The sequence below is a fragment of the Tripterygium wilfordii genome, chromosome 17 (assembly GCF_013401445.1).
Source record: "Tripterygium wilfordii isolate XIE 37 chromosome 17, ASM1340144v1, whole genome shotgun sequence".
Classification (NCBI taxonomy): domain Eukaryota; kingdom Viridiplantae; phylum Streptophyta; class Magnoliopsida; order Celastrales; family Celastraceae; genus Tripterygium; species Tripterygium wilfordii.
The window spans coordinates 1,824,401-1,844,709 of record NC_052248.1 but is presented as its reverse complement, the minus strand read 5'-3'; the positions used below and the strand labels follow the sequence as shown (position 1 = coordinate 1,844,709).

Sequence of the window (20,309 nt, the reverse complement as noted above, 5' to 3'; positions counted from 1 at the left end):
TGCTTAAAATTTTCTGGAATTGTTCAGAGCATTGAGCATTAAAGTTTAAACATATCAATATAAATTTTTATTTGCATTTATTTTCATATCAATATAATATATAAAGTGTTTAAAGATGAAATATTCAAATTTGATGATATAAGGAATCTGTATAAAGAATTTGTTGGGTGCACAGTGTAAAAAGTGAATCTCTATCTTACAAAATTGTCCTGCAACACTACAAAATAGGGATAGAGATAGGGAGACTATTGAGAATGGTCTTATGTTTTTAAAACCATACAATTTGTTCCCAATAATATGGGAAGACGATTTTTTTTTAATATTTAATTCATATTCTAAAACTTCATCTCACAAGTCACAATCAAGGACTGAAACCATCATTTATTACAATAACCTATTGAGTATTCAATCAATAATCTCATACTTGGTTTATTCTAAAGGAATCGTATAGTGGCAAAGAGATCTCGCTCTCTCACACAGCTCAAACATTCTCTGAAGTGCAATTGTTGATTCCCTTGCCATACACCCTGTCACTTGAAGGAGACTGAAAAATGATTTTCTCCTGACAACCATGGACGAAGTAGAGGTAGAAGAAGCCACTGCTGGCAACTGAAATTGAGCAGATACCCAACATTGCAACTGGACCACTATTGGCAGTCAAATAATATGCAACCACAGACATAATCGCTGAAAATAAAACCCAGATCGTGAGCTTCAAAACCTTCTCTGACAGTCGACGGAACAGTGTTATGCAGGGTTGCAAGCCAAAAATAAGGACGTACACATAAACAACAAGGGCTGCCATGTCTTTGTTCCCACTGGCGTATGCTCTGTATGCTGTGACAGCACCATTTACTATCAAGCCCCAGTCAATAATTTGGCGAGTGAAGGTGGTTTCTTGGTGGTAGATGATGCACTGGCTACAAGCAACAGATCGTCTTCTTTTTCTTCGATGGACGGGCAACATATCAGCAGTGAAACAGGTCTTCATGGTATGACAGAGCAGCTTCGTTCTGGAGACTAATGTTGAGCAGCAAACTCTCAACTTATACAAGAAAAACCGAGGAAGCTACCAGGATGTTTACTAAGAGTTGGTCATGAGAGTGCTTCCAAATAACTTCATCGAAGCAACAATGTAAGTTACAACTTCCAACTGTAAGTTTCCAGGAAAGTTCCTAGCAAGAGAACTGGAAATGACTGAAACTTGAAAAAAGTGCCCATCAAAGAAAATAAACAAAATTTTAAAGTCAAGATTGTTACCTGTAACCAAGTAAGATTTCCCCTCGCATTGACTTAATTGTCTTAAAAAGTGCATGGGAAAAATCCTCAACTTCCAGACCTCACTGGATCAAACAAAAAACACACATCATGGAGACATTCCTTCAGGGTTAGTAAGATATAATGTGGCAAACCACAGAAAAGGGAAATACAATTCCAAGTCAACGCCAAAAAAGGGCATCAACAAAGCTAGCTGCTTCCAACAAACAGATGATAACTATTACAGTAGGTAACAGGTACATGCATTTTGGCTTTATACAAAAGAAGGGGAAAAAAAAGGAGGAACTAATTCTGCTATCCAACACATCAATCAAGAAGGATACAGTGGTCAGACATTACTAAAAAACCACCATTGCTGGCCAAATACAATTACTACCTAACTATCATTTGGAGCAGGCATTAGTCGAAGCCTTTCCTCTGAGGGATGTTTCCCCCCAGAAATACCCTCTTCTGCTAGTAAGGAATGTAAATCACTTCCATTTGCCAAGCTGATGAACTCAACAGCTTTTGATGGCATAGTTGGATAGCGCCGTTGACAAAAAGGTCATTAATCTCTATACAGACTGCAAGTATTTGCAAGTTGTTTCATCATTCATAATGTGGGCAACACTGCTGGTATGGATCTTCTGACGGGCTGAACGTTCAAGAATACCAATCATAGTCACGCCAATAGGCCAGAGTGCATTACCAATGGCCATCCTAATATAATGGTCCATTGCAGCTAGGTAATCTCGCTTCACACAGCAGTCAACCATTAACATCAATGCTTGACGGATATCATCAGGAAGGACCTATACAGAAAACAACAGGATGTCAAAGGTGCAAAAGATCGGTGTGGTGTGTTAAGTATGAACAACTGACATATATAACATCAGTGATGTTCATGAAAACAAATAAAATACACACACAAAAAAAAAAAAGTTCAAGTGTTCTGTTCTGTGGTACAGAGAGAGGGAGAGGGGCCAGTTGATAGGAATCACTATGTTCAATACACCAGTGGCAATTGGTTCAAGAAGATTTTGATAAACACTATCTTTCATACAGCAGTGGCACTAGGTTCGAGATGACTTCAATCATGCTTTAGCTAGCCATTTGTCAATAACATCATGCAACAGGTGTTACATGAAAGACCTTGCAATGGACAAGCCTAAGCGAGTACAAAACCAAGTCAAGTGCACTGGCATTTACATAAGAAAGAAAGAGATTGGGGAGGTTGAATCGGACTTCAGAGAATATGCTACAGTCTAGTTACACTCACATGTATAAATATTTTTTTAGAGCAAACTTACAAGTATAAATATGAAGATAAGAAAAACATGTAGCATAGGCTTAGATAACCATGAAATAGTAGTTACAAGACTTGCACTAGCTTCTTCTTTTCCTTTTCCCCCATTTTTTTAGAAAATTTAAATTTTAAAATATATCATAGGGCAGGGTGAAATCACATACAATGAGCTCTACTATGTTATGAGCCCCACTGTAATGTGAATTCCCATTGTTTTTTTCCCTATTTCTCGTTTGCACTCAAATAAAAAAAATTGCACTTAAAGAATTGTCATTGTCATTATCATTCCATCAAAGCGGGCTTCCGTTAAAGTTATATCAGTGTTTTAAAACAAATTTCCCCGCAATGCATTTTGAAACCTACACAATCTTGGGAACATAAAGATATCAAGCTAAGAAAATGCTCTAGCAATCTAATTTACTTTAGAGATAAACAGTTTTAGCAAAATATTTCTCCAATTCACACATCCCCAAATCTGATCCTTCCACTAAGTTTCACTTCATTCAGATTCACTGAAAATAGAACTTTACATTCAAAAACTCTCAGACAGCAGGCTTATCCTGTATTCCTGTCCAGTTGATTCCTCGATAATACTCTTAATGGTCACTTGACTACTATAGCAAGAATGGGGAAAGAGACATGAAAAGTAGTACAACATAATTCTCACCCCCTTCCAATTCTTTCATCACATAAAGGTCCCTCCATCAACAGTGTGGTGAAATTACAGGAACTTTCATACTCTCTAAACGACTTCACAAGTATCATGCCATAAGAAGAAGAAGAATAAGAAAGCAACAAATCATCCTTAACGTAATATTTGAAATAGTTGGAATAATAACTGTTACAAAGGTCAAGCCTCTGTGGCGTAGCCTCATTTCACCTCTTCCAGAAAATAGCTGGAAGCCTGGAACAATTAGTAATGTATAATCATATAGATTCAATACAACCAGAGTCGAAGTAGGGGGGTTTGTCTATCAAGAAAAATGTGGACCCTATACACTAAATTTTGTTTGCTAAAGTTCGTGTTGAACTATGACAAAAAGGAAAAATAAACTGCTACTAACGACATTTATATGGTATCGTGGTGAACCATAAAGTCCGGCAATTAGTGTATTTTCAGATATCTATAAGTTAATAAATGGTTTAAGTATGACTCTGTATGAGTCATTAAAGTCAATATCGTAGAAGTGTCCCGGAACTTCTATTTAGAAAGAAAAAGAACACCCCTTTTCCCTACACCTAATGCTCATTATAAGGAAGAATCTAAAGCCACATAAACATTATTTAACCCTACTACTGTCAGTATCTTCCATCACCTGAATTCTCACTAGTTGTCTAAACTGTTAATATCTTCAAGAATAATAGATAGGTATGACATATCTATGTACATGTTTCAATAATATAAATGCAGTGCCACACTGCCAGTTCTGTGTATTATCCATACATTTACCAACAACAAAACAAGATCTTGTATAACCCAATCTCTTGTAGAGGCCACAGACTCACAGTATCAAACATATTAAAAATCAATCAAGTACTACAATAATGAATTAATGATAAATCAATACATATAATATCATCCAACCCAAAAAGAAAATTCAACTACTAAAGCACACGAAAAAAACAACTCACCTTCTTCCTGCAAAACTTAAACAATGGATTCAAATAACGAGCACATTGCTTAAAAGTGGCCACCATGGATTTCCCTTTGGCAGTCCGCTTTTCAGACTCTTGCATCTCATCCAGTTCCTGCTTCCACTCATTCAACAGCCTCTTGAAAAACACCAAAATCTTATCCTCATCACACAACTCCTCAAAAGTTGCCTTCATTCGCTTCAAATCATTATCTGTATCAAGGCCACTGGAACCTCCATCTCCACTGAGCTCCTCGTCTCCTCCTCCCTCGCCATCCTTCCCTCCACCTTCTTCCCTATCCTTCCGCTTCCGTTTGCTAAACATCCCAGACTTCTGGTGCTTTCTCAACTCTTCAATGTCACGCAGGAAATCATTAGTCTGCCCCTCTATCATATCGCTATCACTTCGAAGAGTCCTGCTTTCAAAACGTATTTCAATCGCTCAAGGCGGGCATCATCGTCCTCTCCAAATAGAGTGATTGGTTTCTTGAGGAACCTGAGCCGGTGAACGACTTGCTGTTTAGGGAGGACGAGGTTGTCGATGTTCTGCTCATCGGTGAGGGAATTGGAGGAGGTGGTGATGGCGGGTGAGGAGGTGGTGGTAGCAGTACCATTAGAATTGGTGATGGTAGCGGTGGATTGCTGTTGGGCTTTGGCTTCGAGCTCGCGTTTCTCCTGCTCTAGTCTTTGGACCTCCTTCTGTTCAATCTCGGAGCGCTTGAAGAATCTCTTGCCGCCGGCGTCTTGTGCCAGGCTCTGCCGTTTCTTGAGGATTTCTGGTTTGAGGAGATCCATAGAGGCTAGGGTTACACAGAAGATTAGTTATTATTGCGAAAACAAATAAACAATAACAATAATTATAATTATTAGTGTATTATTAATAATTAATAAGTATTATCATTATTAATTAACTACAATTTAAATAAGTATTTTGGTCGCAGATTATAATAAACCCATCTTCTGTTTCTCTCTATTTCCTGTCAGAACACGATTGGGGATCGACAGTGAGATAGTCGCCGGAAGCGAAGGGTAGAAAGATGACGACGATTCGCCGATTCTGCTGTAACGATCTTCTTCGTTTTGCTTCTGTGAACCTTGACCACCTCACTGAAACTGTAAGCTTTCCTCTTCTTTATTTCCTACAGTTTTATCTGATGAACTATTGTGTTAATCAATGGTTATTAAGCTCCACTTTTTAGCGTGAAACAGTTCAACATGTCATTCTACATGACCTATCTGGCAAGATGGCCGGACTATTTCCATGTCGGGGAAGCACCCGATAACCGAATCATGGGCTATAGTGCGTTCTGTCTTCCTTCTTCTTGTTTATTTTTTAATTTAAAGTTCACTTTTTTTTTTGGGTATTTAGTTTCCGTGAATTCGGAGAGGATATATAGTTGGCTCTGATGCAATTGAAACATTGCAGTTATGGGAAAAGTTGAGGGTCAAGGGGAGTCCTGGCATGGTCATGTAACGGCAGTTACTGTTTCTCCGGAGTACCGCCGGCAGCAATTGGCTAAGAAACTAATGAATCTGCTGGAAGACACCAGTGATAACATGTAAGTGAATTTGGAGAGACAAATTGTGCTTTTATGCCCTACTTTGTTTAGTGTTCAGCAATGGAAACTTTTAATTGTTGTTTTGGTTTCTGCTTTAGTGTGTTTATTTCTCCTAGTACAGCTTCAACAATGGTTTGAAAGCACCCTCTCGTAACACTGATACACACTCACTCCGTCAGTTCTTTTTTCTTCGAAAAAAGCACCTCCTGGTAGATGGCCTCTTACACGTAACAACTTGTCATTATAGATTAGCTTGGTATCTTTCTCACAACCTTACAAGGGAGAATTAGGACATCATTGTACCGAGTTCTTAAATTAGTACTCTCCTTAAATCCTAACCATTTGTATACTAATTTTAAATTGTTTCTCATCTCAAATTTAATAACCAGGGTGATTGAATTTTACCCTAAAAACCATGAATTTTGACACAATAAACAGATTTGGAGAGTTCTTTGATTTTAGGCTTGTAATGAACTTAAGCAAACTACTGATGTATGTTAACAACATAGATCGTTTTTAGGGTATTTCTGCTCTACAATGAATTTATGTTATGTTGGGAGTGATAAATTTGAGAAGTAGATGATTCACATACCTAAAAACATTGAGCAGTTTTCTGGGTTGGCATAGCTTTATGTCAACAAAAGAAGAAAAATTGGCTCCATTTCCATTTTTTGTCTAAAAGATGCTGTCCTATGGCATATTTCAAGCAATGAGATAGTTTGGGCGAGTGTTTACTTTTTTATTGCAAAATTCATTTGTGCAATTCTTTTTTTTAGTTGCCTCTTATGAAAACTCAGTCATTATATTGGTATGGTGCAAGTAGTCGATGCTGTTGAGAGGGTGGTGTTCAAGACTTCAAGTATAGTGCATTTGAAAATTAACATGAAAAAGTAATGTGGTACAAGTATCAATATCTAATTTCGGAAGCGTATTATGAGTGACATCACAACTAAACATGTGATCCAGTGGTACTGTTGTAGAGGTGTAACCTAGAGGTCATAGCTTTTACTGTTTCAGTTTGAAATGCGAGATATTTGAAGAAAGCTCCTGATTGGAATTGTTGCTCAAAGTTTTATTTCTTTGGATACTGTTGGATTTTTTAATGTGGATTTGGCATGGAAGGTCCATTTCTTGAAATTGCATCTCTCTTGGAGTTGACATCGTGATGTGGAAAGTAAGTGCATAAAGTTGATGCAAAATCGGTGCCGACATATATATAGTACCATGGCTCATAGATGTTGCAAGTGATCTGCATTGAGGGAAATGAACTTTTCTCATGAAAAATGTAGGAGGATGTGAAATGATAGACAAATTGCTACTTCATCAGAGACTTGGTAAGAAAGCAAATTATTTCAGTGTAGGGGAATCCATATATCACTTAGGTAATGTGTTTACTACTTTACTAAGGCTTTAGGACATGGATTTTTTTCGTAGATCTGTAGTAAGCTGAGCATGAGCAATATTTATGCTCCAGGGAAGGGGCAGATTGAGTACACTGGTAGTCTGATATTGCGTGAATAGGGTTTTAATATGCAAACATAATAAGACTAAGGTTCGATATGAATTGCGAAAGTTATTACCAGTAAGACTATCCATTTCCCTCCTTTTCCTGCTAGGATTGGAAATCCTGATACGGAATCATCACCAAAGATCTCGGTCAGAGCAGGCATAGGTTTAATGTGAATCTCTAAAGTTATTACCAATAATACTAAGGTTCAATATTATTGTGGTATGAATGCAACCACTAATACTATTGTGGTAACCTAGCTGTTGGTCTGCTGCATTGTTCTCTCTCATGGCTGCTTCTCTCTATGATGTTGTTACACCAATCCTTCTCCTTCAGATTGGGAGTACCGCTACAGTATTAACAGTACATTGAACAGTTTTGTTTTCAGCCACTTAAGTTAAATTCCACTTTTCCCCATTACAGATCAGCATGTTAAATGCCATTTTATGACCATGTGGAGCCTTCTTCCCCGCCCCCCCCCCCCCCCTTCTTTTTTTTGTTGTTCATGTGAAAGTCTTTGCATTTGGTCTAAGCTTCTGCTTTATTTAGAGCCTTTTTTTTTTCTTGTAGTGATAAAGCTTACTTTGTGGATCTTTTTGTGAGGGCGTCAAACACACCAGCTATCAAGATGTATGAAAAGGTGGTACTTCATTTGCCTACTTCAAAGAAGTAAATGTTCTTTAGTAGTATATCATTTTTACTAGTTTTATAATGCATATTTAGTTTTAAAGATGCATTGTTTCCATCAGTTTTGGAGATTCTGTCTTCACTAAAAAATTATGTAAATATTTTGGCATTCCTGCGATGAGATTCTCTTCTTGAGTTCACTCTCTCTGTCTCTCTCAAAGTTCATTTGGATGGGATGGGATACTCATTTGAACTTTTGTTCCGTTGTCAGCTTGGTTATGTGATCTATAGACGAGTGCTTCGCTATTACTCAGGAGAGGAAGATGGATTAGGTGGGTTCCTTGCCTACTGAAAGCAATTTCTTTTCGCTAAATTCTTATCTCATCTCTTCCGATTTTGTTTGTTTTCCAGATATGAGGAAAGCATTGTCACGGGATGTTGAAAAGAAGTCTATCGTCCCCCTTAAGCGACCAATCACTCCGGACGAATTGGAGTATGATTAGTTTTGTTTTGTATGGAATCTTAGCCCGTTGAATTTGTTGATGACGCCTCAGCATGTGTCCTCTGACTTTTTTTTGGAGATGAAGAGATTTAAGGATCTTAGTCTGCATTATGGCAGAAGAGAGTTCTCTTATTCTCTACTTTCTTTGGAGTCCTCGTAGTTTGGGCATGATGCATTCCCGCCAATGGAGGTTGTTACTGTAAGCTTATAATCTCTTTCAACAGATATCTTTACTACATGTTCTGTTTATGTTTACAATGCCGAAAGTTCATGGATTGCCAAACTTAAAATGATCTTTGTACTCAGCATTTTAATTTGTGGACTAATTTAACATCATATCTACCTTTGTTTAAAGCCATACGGAATTTTGATTCCTTTGCCATCTACTCTCTAGAAACTCTATAGTGTGGGTCTTTTATGAAAAAAATTCCTCTGTTGCTGATGAAGATGGTAATCTGGGGAAGGTACTTGGGACCCACATAATTTGAGATTATGAAGTTTAGTTTAGTTATGGTGGGTAGGATGGTGGTGAATGGATAAAAAATTTTGAAGGCCCAATTATTTTTGATTCATAGAGTGGACTAATACTGATTGTCAAACTATGTCCTTCTAAAACCCAGCAGCCTAACTTAGCTCTTAAACTTATGTAGAACCAGCAAGTTTGTTCTTCTAAACTCTGCATTCTTGAGCCTTATATTTAATGCAATGAGAATTCAGTGGGAATAGAACAAGAACTCTGTAATAGCTGAAATAAAAAAGAGTAGAACAGAGAATGGACTGAAATAAGGTTTTTCCTTCCAAACAGAGCTTGTTTAGTCCAAACTTTTCAATGTCCTTCGTTCCCATCTGTCCTAAAAATACAATTTTCCACTCTCAGTCCTCTGTTGATACTGTCGAAGCGAATTCCTTTTCTTTTATTTGTATGTTGGCAAACCTTATTCATGATGATTCCAAGTGAACAACCCAAGAATTCTCATGATGCATAGTACTCTGTTTGTGAGTGTAAAAAGACTTGCTTTAGGACCTGAATTTGATGTAATGTATTCATGATGGGCATGTGTGGGGGAGCATGACTTAACAGAATTATGACTTCCTCTGGGGAGTTGTTTTTCCACTCCAGGTGAATCATTTTGTAGTGGTCATGCTCTGTTCTTTTTCCATCATGGACACATTCTCTGTTTTCTGTGATGTTGAGCAGAAGAGTGTAGAATTTCATGATTCATGTAAAATCATGTAAAAGATGTTTCCATAAGACGATTCTTCACGCCCGGTCATAGTCGAAAAAAAGAGAGTCAAAACACAAAATTAACATGTGATTGAGGAGTAGCTCCCCAGTTGTGCATATTGCTTTCCACTAATGAAGCAGATCTTCAATGCGAATTGACTATAATACAAGTAATGTCTACGTTCACTTGAAAGGCTGCAAAGAGACTCTCAAGAGTATATATATATATATATATATATATATATATATATACACACACACACACATGGGTGCATGCACAAGTGAACAGTTTGTGCACCTATTTCTCTACTACTATTGTCCTTTGTGGGTGTTCTTTAGACAATTTTTAAGCTACTAGTTGGTTACCATTTGTGTATTTCTACTGGTGGGTAGGGTTCGAACCTTGTGGGTAGTATTTATGTGCACTTATGTGTAATTATACGAGTGTGTGTGATGTGCGAGACAACAAAAAAGGTACTTGAATAAGAGTTCCCCTCTTGTTCTCGACAATGGAGCTGGGATTTGGCAAATCTTTCCCTCATCTCCAATAGATTATGGAATTTGTAATGAGTCAACACTGTCTGCCAATAATCATTCATTTGTGAGGAAATCATTATGCCAACAAAGCTCAACGAAGTAATGTGGTTTTACCTTGTATCTATCCACTGAGATCAGATATTGGAAGCAATTATTTGTGAGCATAAGGGTATAGCAGGGTTGCATTTTAGTTGTATTGGATATGTGTTGGACCTTATTATCTGAAATTGCTGACAACTAATGGTTATCTACAATGACCTCAACATTATTTTCAATATTCAAATGTCAACTAATCTTACACTGTTTCAAAGAGTACTTTGGCAATATGGTAGTTGACAGTCCCAGGATGAGTGAAAGCATTGTAGTAAAAGCTCTTTGTGACTGTTAAGAATGTTTGCTTGATATTAGAGTCCATGCCATCTGAAGAATTTAGTACCAGCTGCACTAGCTCTCTCATGTCACTCTCTATTTGGAGCTTTGAAATGCTTTCAGGGTTTGAATTATTGTATCCTCCATTGTCTTCTACCTGAAAATTGTAGAGATGCTTAATTAATGACCCATTAAGTTGTAATGGAAGACAAAACCGAAGTGGTCGGACCAAGAACCCAAATTAAAAACAATTATGATAGAGATTCAAACAGTTGATATCTCAGTTATTATAATTGGCACATAAGATTTTATATGCATCACGTGAGATCTATGAAGCCCACGAATTTGCTTGAATCTTCTGCGTCTAACTTAGCAGCTGAGGTAATTGAGATATCAAACTGTTGGTATCTTTATCATTTTCGAACTAAAAAACTGGGAGTCTTGTCAGAACCCATTAAAAAATGTGCCAATGGATGAAAGCATGTAAACTAGAGAAGATAAACTAAGTAGGGGAGGGAATTCCAAAGCACCTGTTGAGGTTGTTTGTCTTTGTTGAGGTGGTGATAGTGACCAAGCTGATGGCAAACCTTGTTTGTGAGTTTGAAGAGTCGCTCATACAACAACTCCTGAGAGGGTGTGTGGCCAGCCATCATGTTTATTGTCTGCACCAATAGCTCTGCTTCTCCTTCTCTTCTGTCTCCTTCCTCTTGCCACGTCAGCACCCACTTTTCCCACTATATATAGTAAAGTTGCACATAGAACCAAATTATTGTGTTGGAAATTGGAATTAGTACCTTGTAGTTTCTACCGACCCAACGTTTCAAATGGGTTCAAAGGGTTTTTGGAAAATTGATTTGACATTATTATTACGAGAACCCATTTGAGAAATGACATTTCTAGATCTATAAAATCTTTTTTTTTATCGAGAGCTTGCTGTTTCTACAATTGATATCGGTCTAAACTCATATCGTTCGCAAGTACATATGTTTCTCACCTAACGACATGATAAATTGGACTAAAACTCAACGTAAGGTCACAAAAATATTACTCCAAATAAGAATCGATATAGTTTAATCCAACAGAGATTCATTGAGCCACGTATCATATGGGTAAGTGATCATATCTATTTAATCACTAACCCATATGCCCTTTGGGGATCATGACATACAATACAATTATTATTCGAACACTTGGCTGTTAAGCAATAAAATATTGTAATTGGAAGTAGTATTTTCTTTTGTCCTTCCCCACTTGGATTAGTACTCGAGTACCAATAACTAATTGGCTCTAATTATCAACCAAAAAAAAATAACTAATTGGCTCTACACTTTTTTTTTTCTTTTTTGAGGAGATAATTGGCTCTATACTTGGAATCTTGAGCATGTGTATTTTAAATATTGTCCTACTCTTATTATTATCTTTTTACCTGTTTACTAGGAATGCATGATTTTCTAGGCATTTTCTGACTTGGTTAGGGAAAGGAAATATTAAATAAAATATATATATATATATATACATTTTTATGATTATAAATAATATTACAAATTTGGTAAAATAAGATAAACTCACGGATTGATATAAATGGTGAGTAATGTCTTGACCATGCACCACCAATGAATCCAATGAAAAATGATTTAGTGCTGCAAACACCATCTCAATAACTTCTTTTGTTGCCATCTTTCCATCTAATCTCCTGCAATAAAACCAACCAAAAAAAAAAAATTTATCCTAAATTAGACTTTTAATTAATAATATTAAATTTTTAAATATATATATAGACATAATTTATATTTCAAACTAAAATGATAATAAAAAAAAATTAGATGATTTACCTTCCTTTAATGTAACCTCTTGTCTTGGGAAATTTTTGGAATTCATTTACAAATTCAATCCTTTCTTCTCTAGAATTTTTAAAATAAGATGCAATAGCTTCTAACAAGATTGCAGTCTTTGTCCAAACGAGTCGCTCTACCGATCTTTCGGGTTCAAAAATACTGGCTGTAGCTACAAAATATGTCTTAAGAAGGCTCCTTTTGCTGACCCCAAATCCTCCAACATTGTATTCTTCGTACCACCTATACATATATCATATGCATTATATATATATATGTCATAATTTGAAGGAGAAAACAAATTAGAAAATTTTCTTTTGGGTAGTTATTTACTCTTGGATATTGTCCCATTCAGTGCGATGCAAGGATTGGCAATTGTTGTAGTCTAGCTTTGCTAGCTCCAGATATATATTGTTGTTGACATAGGGCATCCTGCAGAAATAGACACCCACCCACATCCATTTAAGCACAAGATTTCTGTAGTGGGCTATGTCGGAGAAATGCGTGATGGAAAATTTGTTTTCGGAAATTGAATTTGTGACCTTCAGGTTATATCTTATAAAATGCAACTTTTTGGCTTGAATATAATTTAATTATTTTTAAAAAAGAAAAAGAATGAATGAATGAAGGTTACCTGTAAAGAGACTTGCCAATCCATACGTCATCTTGGCCACCATATTGTTCAATGTAAAGCCTCGTCTCAACTCTAGGCAAGCATGCGTACCATGGAACATCCAAGGCAAACCCCACCTTTTATAATACATATATATACATACATACATATAAAATTAGATTCTAAAATAGACATAATCAACAAAATGATGTAACGGTGTCCCGCTAAAACATGAGATAATTAAGTCGTTGGGTCTTGGTATAGAGGATGAAATACTAGATAATCTAGTTAAGATTTTGGAGATTGTGTGGATCAAGTCATACCTCGCCTGGTAAATCTTTGGTTATGATCCATTTATCTAGGAGTTCATTAACAGCTCTTTTTTCCCTCAAGAAATTTCTTGCAAATTTTTTGACTTCCACAAGAATAGGCTCTTCAGGGAACATCAGTTGAGAAGCCCTATACAGGTTATAGATTCCAGTAATCGCCTGATTTGATTGTCCCGCGAAACAAACGAACTCGTCGCCTTTTCTAAATTGCTTAAACACGTCTGTCAAACATAATCAAAACTTTAATCAGATCAGATTAGCAAGAAATTAAAGTTAATTGACAGACTTTGATAATTAGTCGATGGAAATTATATATATATACCAGGAGAAACCTCGTATCCATGCAATCTAAGCAACCTGAATCCCATTGATGTGTCATCAATATCTTGAACATGCGAATTTCTTGCCCAACAAATTCCGTCTTTGGTCCAATATCTGAATCAAAAGGCAACTAACCTATTACTAATCATATCAAAACAAACTTTTAATTTTTTGTCGAAAATACCTGTGAACATGATCAAGACATTGTTTGATTTCTGGCTGAAAAAATCTGGAGATTCCTAGGCGTAGCAAGCGATCAACAGACCAAATATGTTCGAACAGGTCAACCGGGTACACATTCGGTACTAAAAAGGTTATACATGTACTCAACATTAGAGACCAAATTAAATACATGTATCCACAAAAACAAATGGTAAAAAAGTAGACTGGCTAGGCTAGGCTAGGCTAGCTAGTTATGGACAAACGGGTACATATGTATAATTTACCTCCTCCATTGAACTTTTGTACCATGTTGTTCAAGTAGGAGAAGCAATTGCCATCTTTAGTGTGCATGAGTGCACAGGCAGTGGAAGATGGAGAGAACAAGAATGACCCATCTTTGCATTGCAATCTTACAAGCTTTTCCCAATCCAGGTCTGGCAATCCTTCCAAGCTATGGAGTAGTGTTGTGGGCACATTATGCATTATGTCCTTTGGTATCCTACCACACCCAAACACAATTATTACACACACACACACACACACATATATATATATATATAGTGAAATTGATAAGGTTGCTTTTTTCACTTGACAAAACATAATTATTACAACCACACAGGGACATATATACCTTGTGAGTTTGAGATCTCTCTTGGCATAGATGTCTTGCAAGGCTGGACAATCATCAGGTATTTCAATCCCTAGTTTTTTAGCCATCTCAAGAAGTGATGGGAAAGCGATTTCAAATCCTATTGGCATGTGCTCCTCATTCTCCTTTTCTAGCTTGCTTATGTTCTCTTTCACAAACGACAATCCTAATTTTCAAATATATATAAAAAAATTTATTTTGTGTAGTCGAAAATATTTAATTTAGTATCATGTAAAAATAATTAAGCAAAAAAGTTAAGCATCTCAGTGTTTTTTGTCCCAACTATCCCAAATATTGAGAGGGATGCACATAATCCATGTAAAATCGTGGGTCTCGCATGCTCCACGTGAAATCGTGTGCATCCATCCCAGTATTTGAGATAGTTAAGACAAAAAAAATACTGGATTTGTAAAACTGCTGATAATTCATTAGTAACGCCGAACTGTACCTTTTTTGTATTTGTTGGGGTGAATATTCCATTTCTTGAGAGCGATAACACAAGCTAACGTATTGATTAATCGATCGTGTGCCAAGAACACGTAGGGATCACCCCAGGAGCCATCGGGGAGCTGATTGTTGGCAATCCATTGAAGAGTGGATGGGAATTGAGGAGAACCAGTTGGGTGGTGAATGTTTTCAACAAGTGCAACCCATGCAGTGTCATAAGCTGAAATGCTAATCTCGCCATCCTCCATTGATCCCAACATCGACTTAACAATGTCGACACCTTGTCTAATCTGGTTTTCCAAGGAAACCTTTTTTTGTTTTTTCACAAAAAACAAAATTTATTATTATTAAACCATAAAAATTACAATTAATTGATGAATTGAATCACACCTTAAGAGGTTCTTCTTGTTCTTGTATGTCATCCTCCACAATCTCACGCCACTTTATCAATGGCAGACCGTTTTGAAGCACGCCCGAGTATTCTACACAAATAATTATTATTATTATTACGATTAAAACTGTATATCCGTGTAGTAATTAGTATAACTCGTACGTATATACGTATGGTTGAATAACTTGTACGTATATGATGAATTCTCTCATGCGGACTTAAAATAAGGATCTAAGATATAGATCTATATTTTCACCGTTGATTTGGAACATGTGGGACCCAAAATACTGACCCCACGTGTCATTTTATTTATCATCACCCTCAAAACGTAGTTCGTATTTTAAGTCGACATATATATATAGTGTTGTTTTAGCGTAGATACCTGGAGTTGTGCGAGCAGGCTTGGATATTGCACGGCAGATTAAGCGAGTGCTATCAAAGTAGCAGACTCGTTTGTCTTTAGTAGTGTAGGAACTTAATCCTGGCAAAAATAAAATTATAATTATGTATTAACTATTAACAGACGTGTTTATAATGTAAAAAAAAAATAAAGGTGAAAGACAAATATGGGCTTAGCGGTAGTTGGGAATTACGATGGTGCCATTGATAAGCAGAACGGCACTAACGACTGATCTGACAAAAAAAAAAAAAAGGTCGAGGGATGTGTCGAAATGAGGAGGAAAACTGGAAAAGAAAATGGAGAGTGTGATTAATCTGATAATCCGGGCTGGCATTCATAATTTTCTCACGATAGCGGTCTCGGATTCAGTCATCAGGGGGGGATCGATCTGATCATCAAAACTGATCATCAATCGATTTAAAAACAAACTAATCATCGACGAAACTCATCAATAACAATTGATGAAACCCAGATTAAGAATAAAAGAGAAAAAGAAGAAGAAGAAGAATTATAAGGCAGGAGTGACTTACCTGGGAAAAGCAGAGGAGGGTGAAGGTAGGAGGAGGAAGAAACAGAGAAGATTTGATGAGAGGACATGATCACCATGATTGATTGGATTTGTGTTAATGTTTATTTGCAGAGACACAGAGAGAGAGAGAGAGAGACAGAGCAAAAAGGGGGCTTAAAAGGATTCAAAAGTAATAAGAGGGAGGAGGTGGAGGGGCAGGGCAACAAGACAGAAACGACTTCCCAAGAGATTCCCGCTAATAGGTGCATGGGATCATCCTAAACCAAAACTATTCACTTTGTCTAACTCTGTGTGTATATATATATATATATATATATATATATGGGCGTCTCAAATTATAACATGACATCAGAAAGGATCTCTAAAGAGTTCCGATCTCTAAAGAACACTCGATTATTTTCAAAACTATTTTTTAGACATCAAGGTCTACCAAATAACAATTGTGGCCTTTCCAATTAGGGCGAGATTGGGATTGGAAAATCAATATGTGGCTAATGAAAGGGAAAAAAAAATGAAAGACAAGTAGCCAAAAAAAAAGGAAAGGAATCGCGGAATCGGTTATATATACATATATAATTGTGATCATATATGGGTCATTCTATATATGAATAATTGCTATTTTTGCGTAAATACTACCATGAGAGTGAGCTATTTATACTAAGTTGTCAACTGCCCCCGGGCAGTACGTAGTGGAGTTAGGTGGAGGTGATTTCTGCCAACAAGGACATCTGACTTTGACTAATTAAGTTGAGACTTTTCAGCTTATGACTGTGTTTGAAGAAAATGAAGGGATTCAAATATCCATAAATTTTTAGCAAAATAAAATTAAAAAGGTATACCATATCGTCTTGTACCAAAAAAAAAAAAAAATGTTTGACATTTACGTGCATGCAATAATTAAATTATTGTGTGAAAAATGGTATGTAGCTCAATGAGCCAAAAATTATCAGCTACATTGTAATATTGTATTGCGATGGTAATAGGATTTTCGTTATAAGTAATCTGGTTATGAGAATTGTATTACTAGGTAATTATCTTATTAAGTTATTTGGTTGATAAATATCATTGTATTATGATATGTGGTATTTCTAATATTGCCCATATATATATATATATATATATATATATATATATATATATTCTCCTATGTGAACCAACTTTATGAAGTTCAAATCCAATTGTTGTAATAAAACAAAACAAAAGTGAGAACCATAAATTTTCTGTGGGACTCGTCACATTTATGGTTGAAAAGTTGGTTCACATAGGAGAATCAATGATGTAAACATAAACCTTTATTTTACACCCTTATATTAGACCCTTATCTGAGAAATCATTTGTATGTGTATATATATATATATGGTGAATAAATATATGTAAAAACAAAAAAAAACACATATAATATAATATAAAAGGTATGCATATGATTTTGTATACATGTGAAACCAAAACTGAGGTATATGTATATATATATTTTTTGACTACAAGTACAAATACCCAGATCAAGCCTATGAAAGTACAGGTGTCAACATGCCTCACGCAGGAGACACAAATCAAGCCCACGCAAGGGCAGACTTAGCCCACACACCTCCTTATAAATATTCGGAGGAGGTGAGACTAGAACTCATAACCTGAAGTCAGGGACATGCAAAGTCATTGCCACTCAACTAATGGCTCATTTGCAAGGTATATGTATATATAAAAAATTATAGATCTGAAAATGAAATATATATGCATGTATTTAGACATACATGATATACAAATATGTAAGGATACAGCTGTAGATAATTTGTAACCATTGAGGATATATTTGTTCAAGGAATAAATGTTTGGTTTTGTAATGAGAATATTTTTTTTTATGGGACAGAATACCAAATTTTAGATGCATGGTATTGAGATTTCTTTTTATTTTTTTAAGAAATCTGATTACACTTTACCAAGTAATTTGATTACACTATTTTTACATTAAATGAATATCAAACATTGTCATCTAATGTGAATACAACTGTCATTACAATATAAGGATAACCAATCGGGCTTTTAATGAATTTCTTTTTGGAAAATGATGTAAACCAGAGAAATCGATCATCTCTCAAGAACCATACTTGACATCCAAAAACAAGAGCCTCTTTTTTTGTAATATCCACTTTATTTAACATTATTTATGATTTTTTTTCCAATAGATTAATAGAAATCAAGTCAAGCCCAAGTCGATCTTCTCTGTTGTTTGAGAATTCACAAATAATTGGAGTCTCATATTGAATAAGTATAAGAAAGTTAAGTGGTCAATATATCCGAATGAACTCATAATCGCTTTTGGGTCTATATGGATTCCGAACATGTATGTTAATCACGTACGCTTCATCTAGATTCTTTATTTTTTTTTGAAACAGGGATTTGAGAAGGGGGTAGGTTCGAACCCATGACCTAATGGGTGGGTGATCCCTTACATGCTTTAATTAGTCAAATGTCCACTGTAAAATTGATTAATATGTTCTATCTCGCAAACACAAGAAGTAGTGTGTGTATATATATATACACATATATATATATATACACACACACACTGTGGATGCAAAAATTTGGACAATCCTCACATCAGCTGATGATACGGCTGACTAAGCGGCAAGCCTACATCAATCCTGTAAGAACAATGGAGAGGGCGACCCTTCGTGGCCAGAGGACACTTCGACGCTCAAGTCAGAAATCGTATTCAGAGAATCAAAGTGGAAGTAAAATGCCTCGGTTGTAAGAGCATATCTTGCATGAGTCTGATCATCCTCTTTTTCTAGTGTTGTAGGTCGTATCTGTTGGGATTTTAATATCTCAAGTCTGTTGGGATCTTGATCATTCGTTGTGATATGAGGATTCTTCATGATCATTTCTAGTTTGAGTTTGAATCTTCTCTAGGTTGTCGTTAGGAAGTTTTCATTCTTTGGATTGAGTGGATTGAGTTTGGGTGCTTCCTTAGATCATGCATGATTGTTAGGCTGGTATGTTGACCTGATGGTAAGTAGGATATGGAGAATCATGATAGGTAGGACCAAATCTCTCTTGATCCCTAATCCCTCATCTCCTTTGCCACACACACTGGTAAAATCGAGCAACAGGCACATTTCACAATCATTTCCGACAAATATATGATCAGTCAACTGAAACACTATTTATATGACTAGCAGCAGTACCAGTAATATCCATCATCAACAAGGAGCCAAAAACTGCTTTGGTAATTCCCTTAAAATTATAAGTTTTCTCATCAACTTGACAGAGACTATCCCTGCTAGCTTCCTCCTTTTTCTGTTGGATGCTCGATTTTTTATTAATTACATGCGACTATCCCAAGTCTTGTTGAAAATCCTAGCCGGTTAGCTATACTGGTTTAGATTTATCGATTCTCGTGGATATATTAGGCCTGCACGATTTTGTTTTACTCTGAACCTTCTCACTTAATGATACTTGAGCCTAGAGAGAAAGGGTCTCATACGAGTAAGCGGGAAAAGCCTTTCTCTTATAAATTCACATCACTTGGCTTAACCAAGCGATGTTTAGAACCAACAAGTCGTAACACTCCTCCGCATGGTGGGCTGGTTTATCATTCTTCTTATCAAAAAAAAACCAAGCGATGTGGGGCAAACAAGTCATAACACTCCTCCGCATAGTGGGTTGGTTTATGTTGGACCTAATAAGTGGATAGGTGAAGACCCGTTCAACATGATTGAGACATTGCTCCAATACCATGTTGAAAATCTCAGTCCTACTCACAAGTCACATCCATGACTACAAACACACACCCTCTTCAAAAAAAAAAATTTAAACTAAACTGTAGTGTAGCTGAATTTTTCTCCATAAGAGAAACATTCAAAACTAGACTGTAGTTTAGCTGAATTTTTCTACAGTTTAGTTTTGAATTTTTCTCCTATGGAGAAAAATTCAAAACTAAACTGTAGTTTGTCTCAATTTTTCTCTCTTACGTAGTTTAGCTGAATTTTCCTCCATAAGAGAGAAAAATTCAAAATTAAACTTTAGTGTAGTGTTTCCATGAAAGAGGATATGTTATTAAAAACAGATGGAAATTGATAAACAAACCCCCCCTATTTTAAACCCCCTCCCCTTAGG

The 20,309-nt window shown here is 36.2% G+C and overlaps 2 protein-coding genes and 1 pseudogene across 3 annotated transcripts; 1 reads left to right on the top strand and 2 right to left on the bottom strand.

The window, feature by feature from the left end:
- Nucleotides 1-1,369: 1,369 nt before the first annotated feature.
- Nucleotides 1,370-5,142, bottom strand: LOC119982594 (annotated as a pseudogene).
- LOC119982596 (N-terminal acetyltransferase B complex catalytic subunit NAA20-like) lies at nucleotides 5,125-8,750 on the top strand. 2 transcript variants are annotated; one of them, XM_038826062.1, is made up of 6 exons: nucleotides 5,125-5,312; nucleotides 5,407-5,497; nucleotides 5,624-5,756; nucleotides 7,834-7,903; nucleotides 8,162-8,222; nucleotides 8,302-8,750. In XM_038826062.1, exons 1-6 carry the CDS (start codon nucleotides 5,235-5,237, stop codon nucleotides 8,391-8,393), a joined length of 525 nt encoding a protein of 174 aa, XP_038681990.1. In that variant the 5' UTR covers nucleotides 5,125-5,234; the 3' UTR covers nucleotides 8,394-8,750. The 2 variants fall into 2 exon arrangements, with proteins under 2 accessions (XP_038681990.1, XP_038681991.1); XM_038826063.1 differs by having other exon boundaries at nucleotides 5,171-5,312; nucleotides 5,397-5,497.
- Nucleotides 8,751-10,184: 1,434 nt separating this feature from the next.
- Nucleotides 10,185-16,489, bottom strand: LOC119981710 ((-)-kolavenyl diphosphate synthase TPS14, chloroplastic-like). Its single transcript, XM_038824801.1, has 15 exons — nucleotides 16,198-16,489; nucleotides 15,650-15,748; nucleotides 15,267-15,358; nucleotides 14,878-15,184; nucleotides 14,412-14,595; nucleotides 14,065-14,279; nucleotides 13,803-13,923; nucleotides 13,620-13,732; nucleotides 13,292-13,518; nucleotides 12,990-13,105; nucleotides 12,689-12,787; nucleotides 12,356-12,598; nucleotides 12,093-12,216; nucleotides 11,054-11,257; nucleotides 10,185-10,680 (listed from the first exon to the last, which is right to left on the bottom strand). The coding sequence occupies exons 1-15, from the start codon at nucleotides 16,271-16,273 to the stop codon at nucleotides 10,450-10,452; spliced, it is 2,451 nt and encodes an 816-aa protein (XP_038680729.1). The 5' UTR covers nucleotides 16,274-16,489; the 3' UTR covers nucleotides 10,185-10,449.
- Between the last annotated feature and the right edge of the window lie 3,820 nt (nucleotides 16,490-20,309).

Coding starts and splice junctions, on each gene's coding strand:
- LOC119982596 (XM_038826062.1), top strand. CDS start 5,235: ATGACGACGATTCGCCGATTCTGCTGTAACGATCTTCTTCGTTTTGCT. Junction 5,498..5,623: donor TAACCGAATCATGGGCTATA/GTGCGTTCTGTC, acceptor GAAACATTGCAG/TTATGGGAAAAGTTGAGGGT. Junction 8,223..8,301: donor AGGAGAGGAAGATGGATTAG/GTGGGTTCCTTG, acceptor TTTGTTTTCCAG/ATATGAGGAAAGCATTGTCA.
- LOC119981710 (XM_038824801.1), bottom strand. CDS start 16,273: ATGGTGATCATGTCCTCTCATCAAATCTTCTCTGTTTCTTCCTCCTCC. Junction 15,749..16,197: donor CCCTCCTCTGCTTTTCCCAG/GTAAGTCACTCC, acceptor TATTTTTGCCAG/GATTAAGTTCCTACACTACT. Junction 13,733..13,802: donor TGTCTTGATCATGTTCACAG/GTATTTTCGACA, acceptor CTTTTGATTCAG/ATATTGGACCAAAGACGGAA.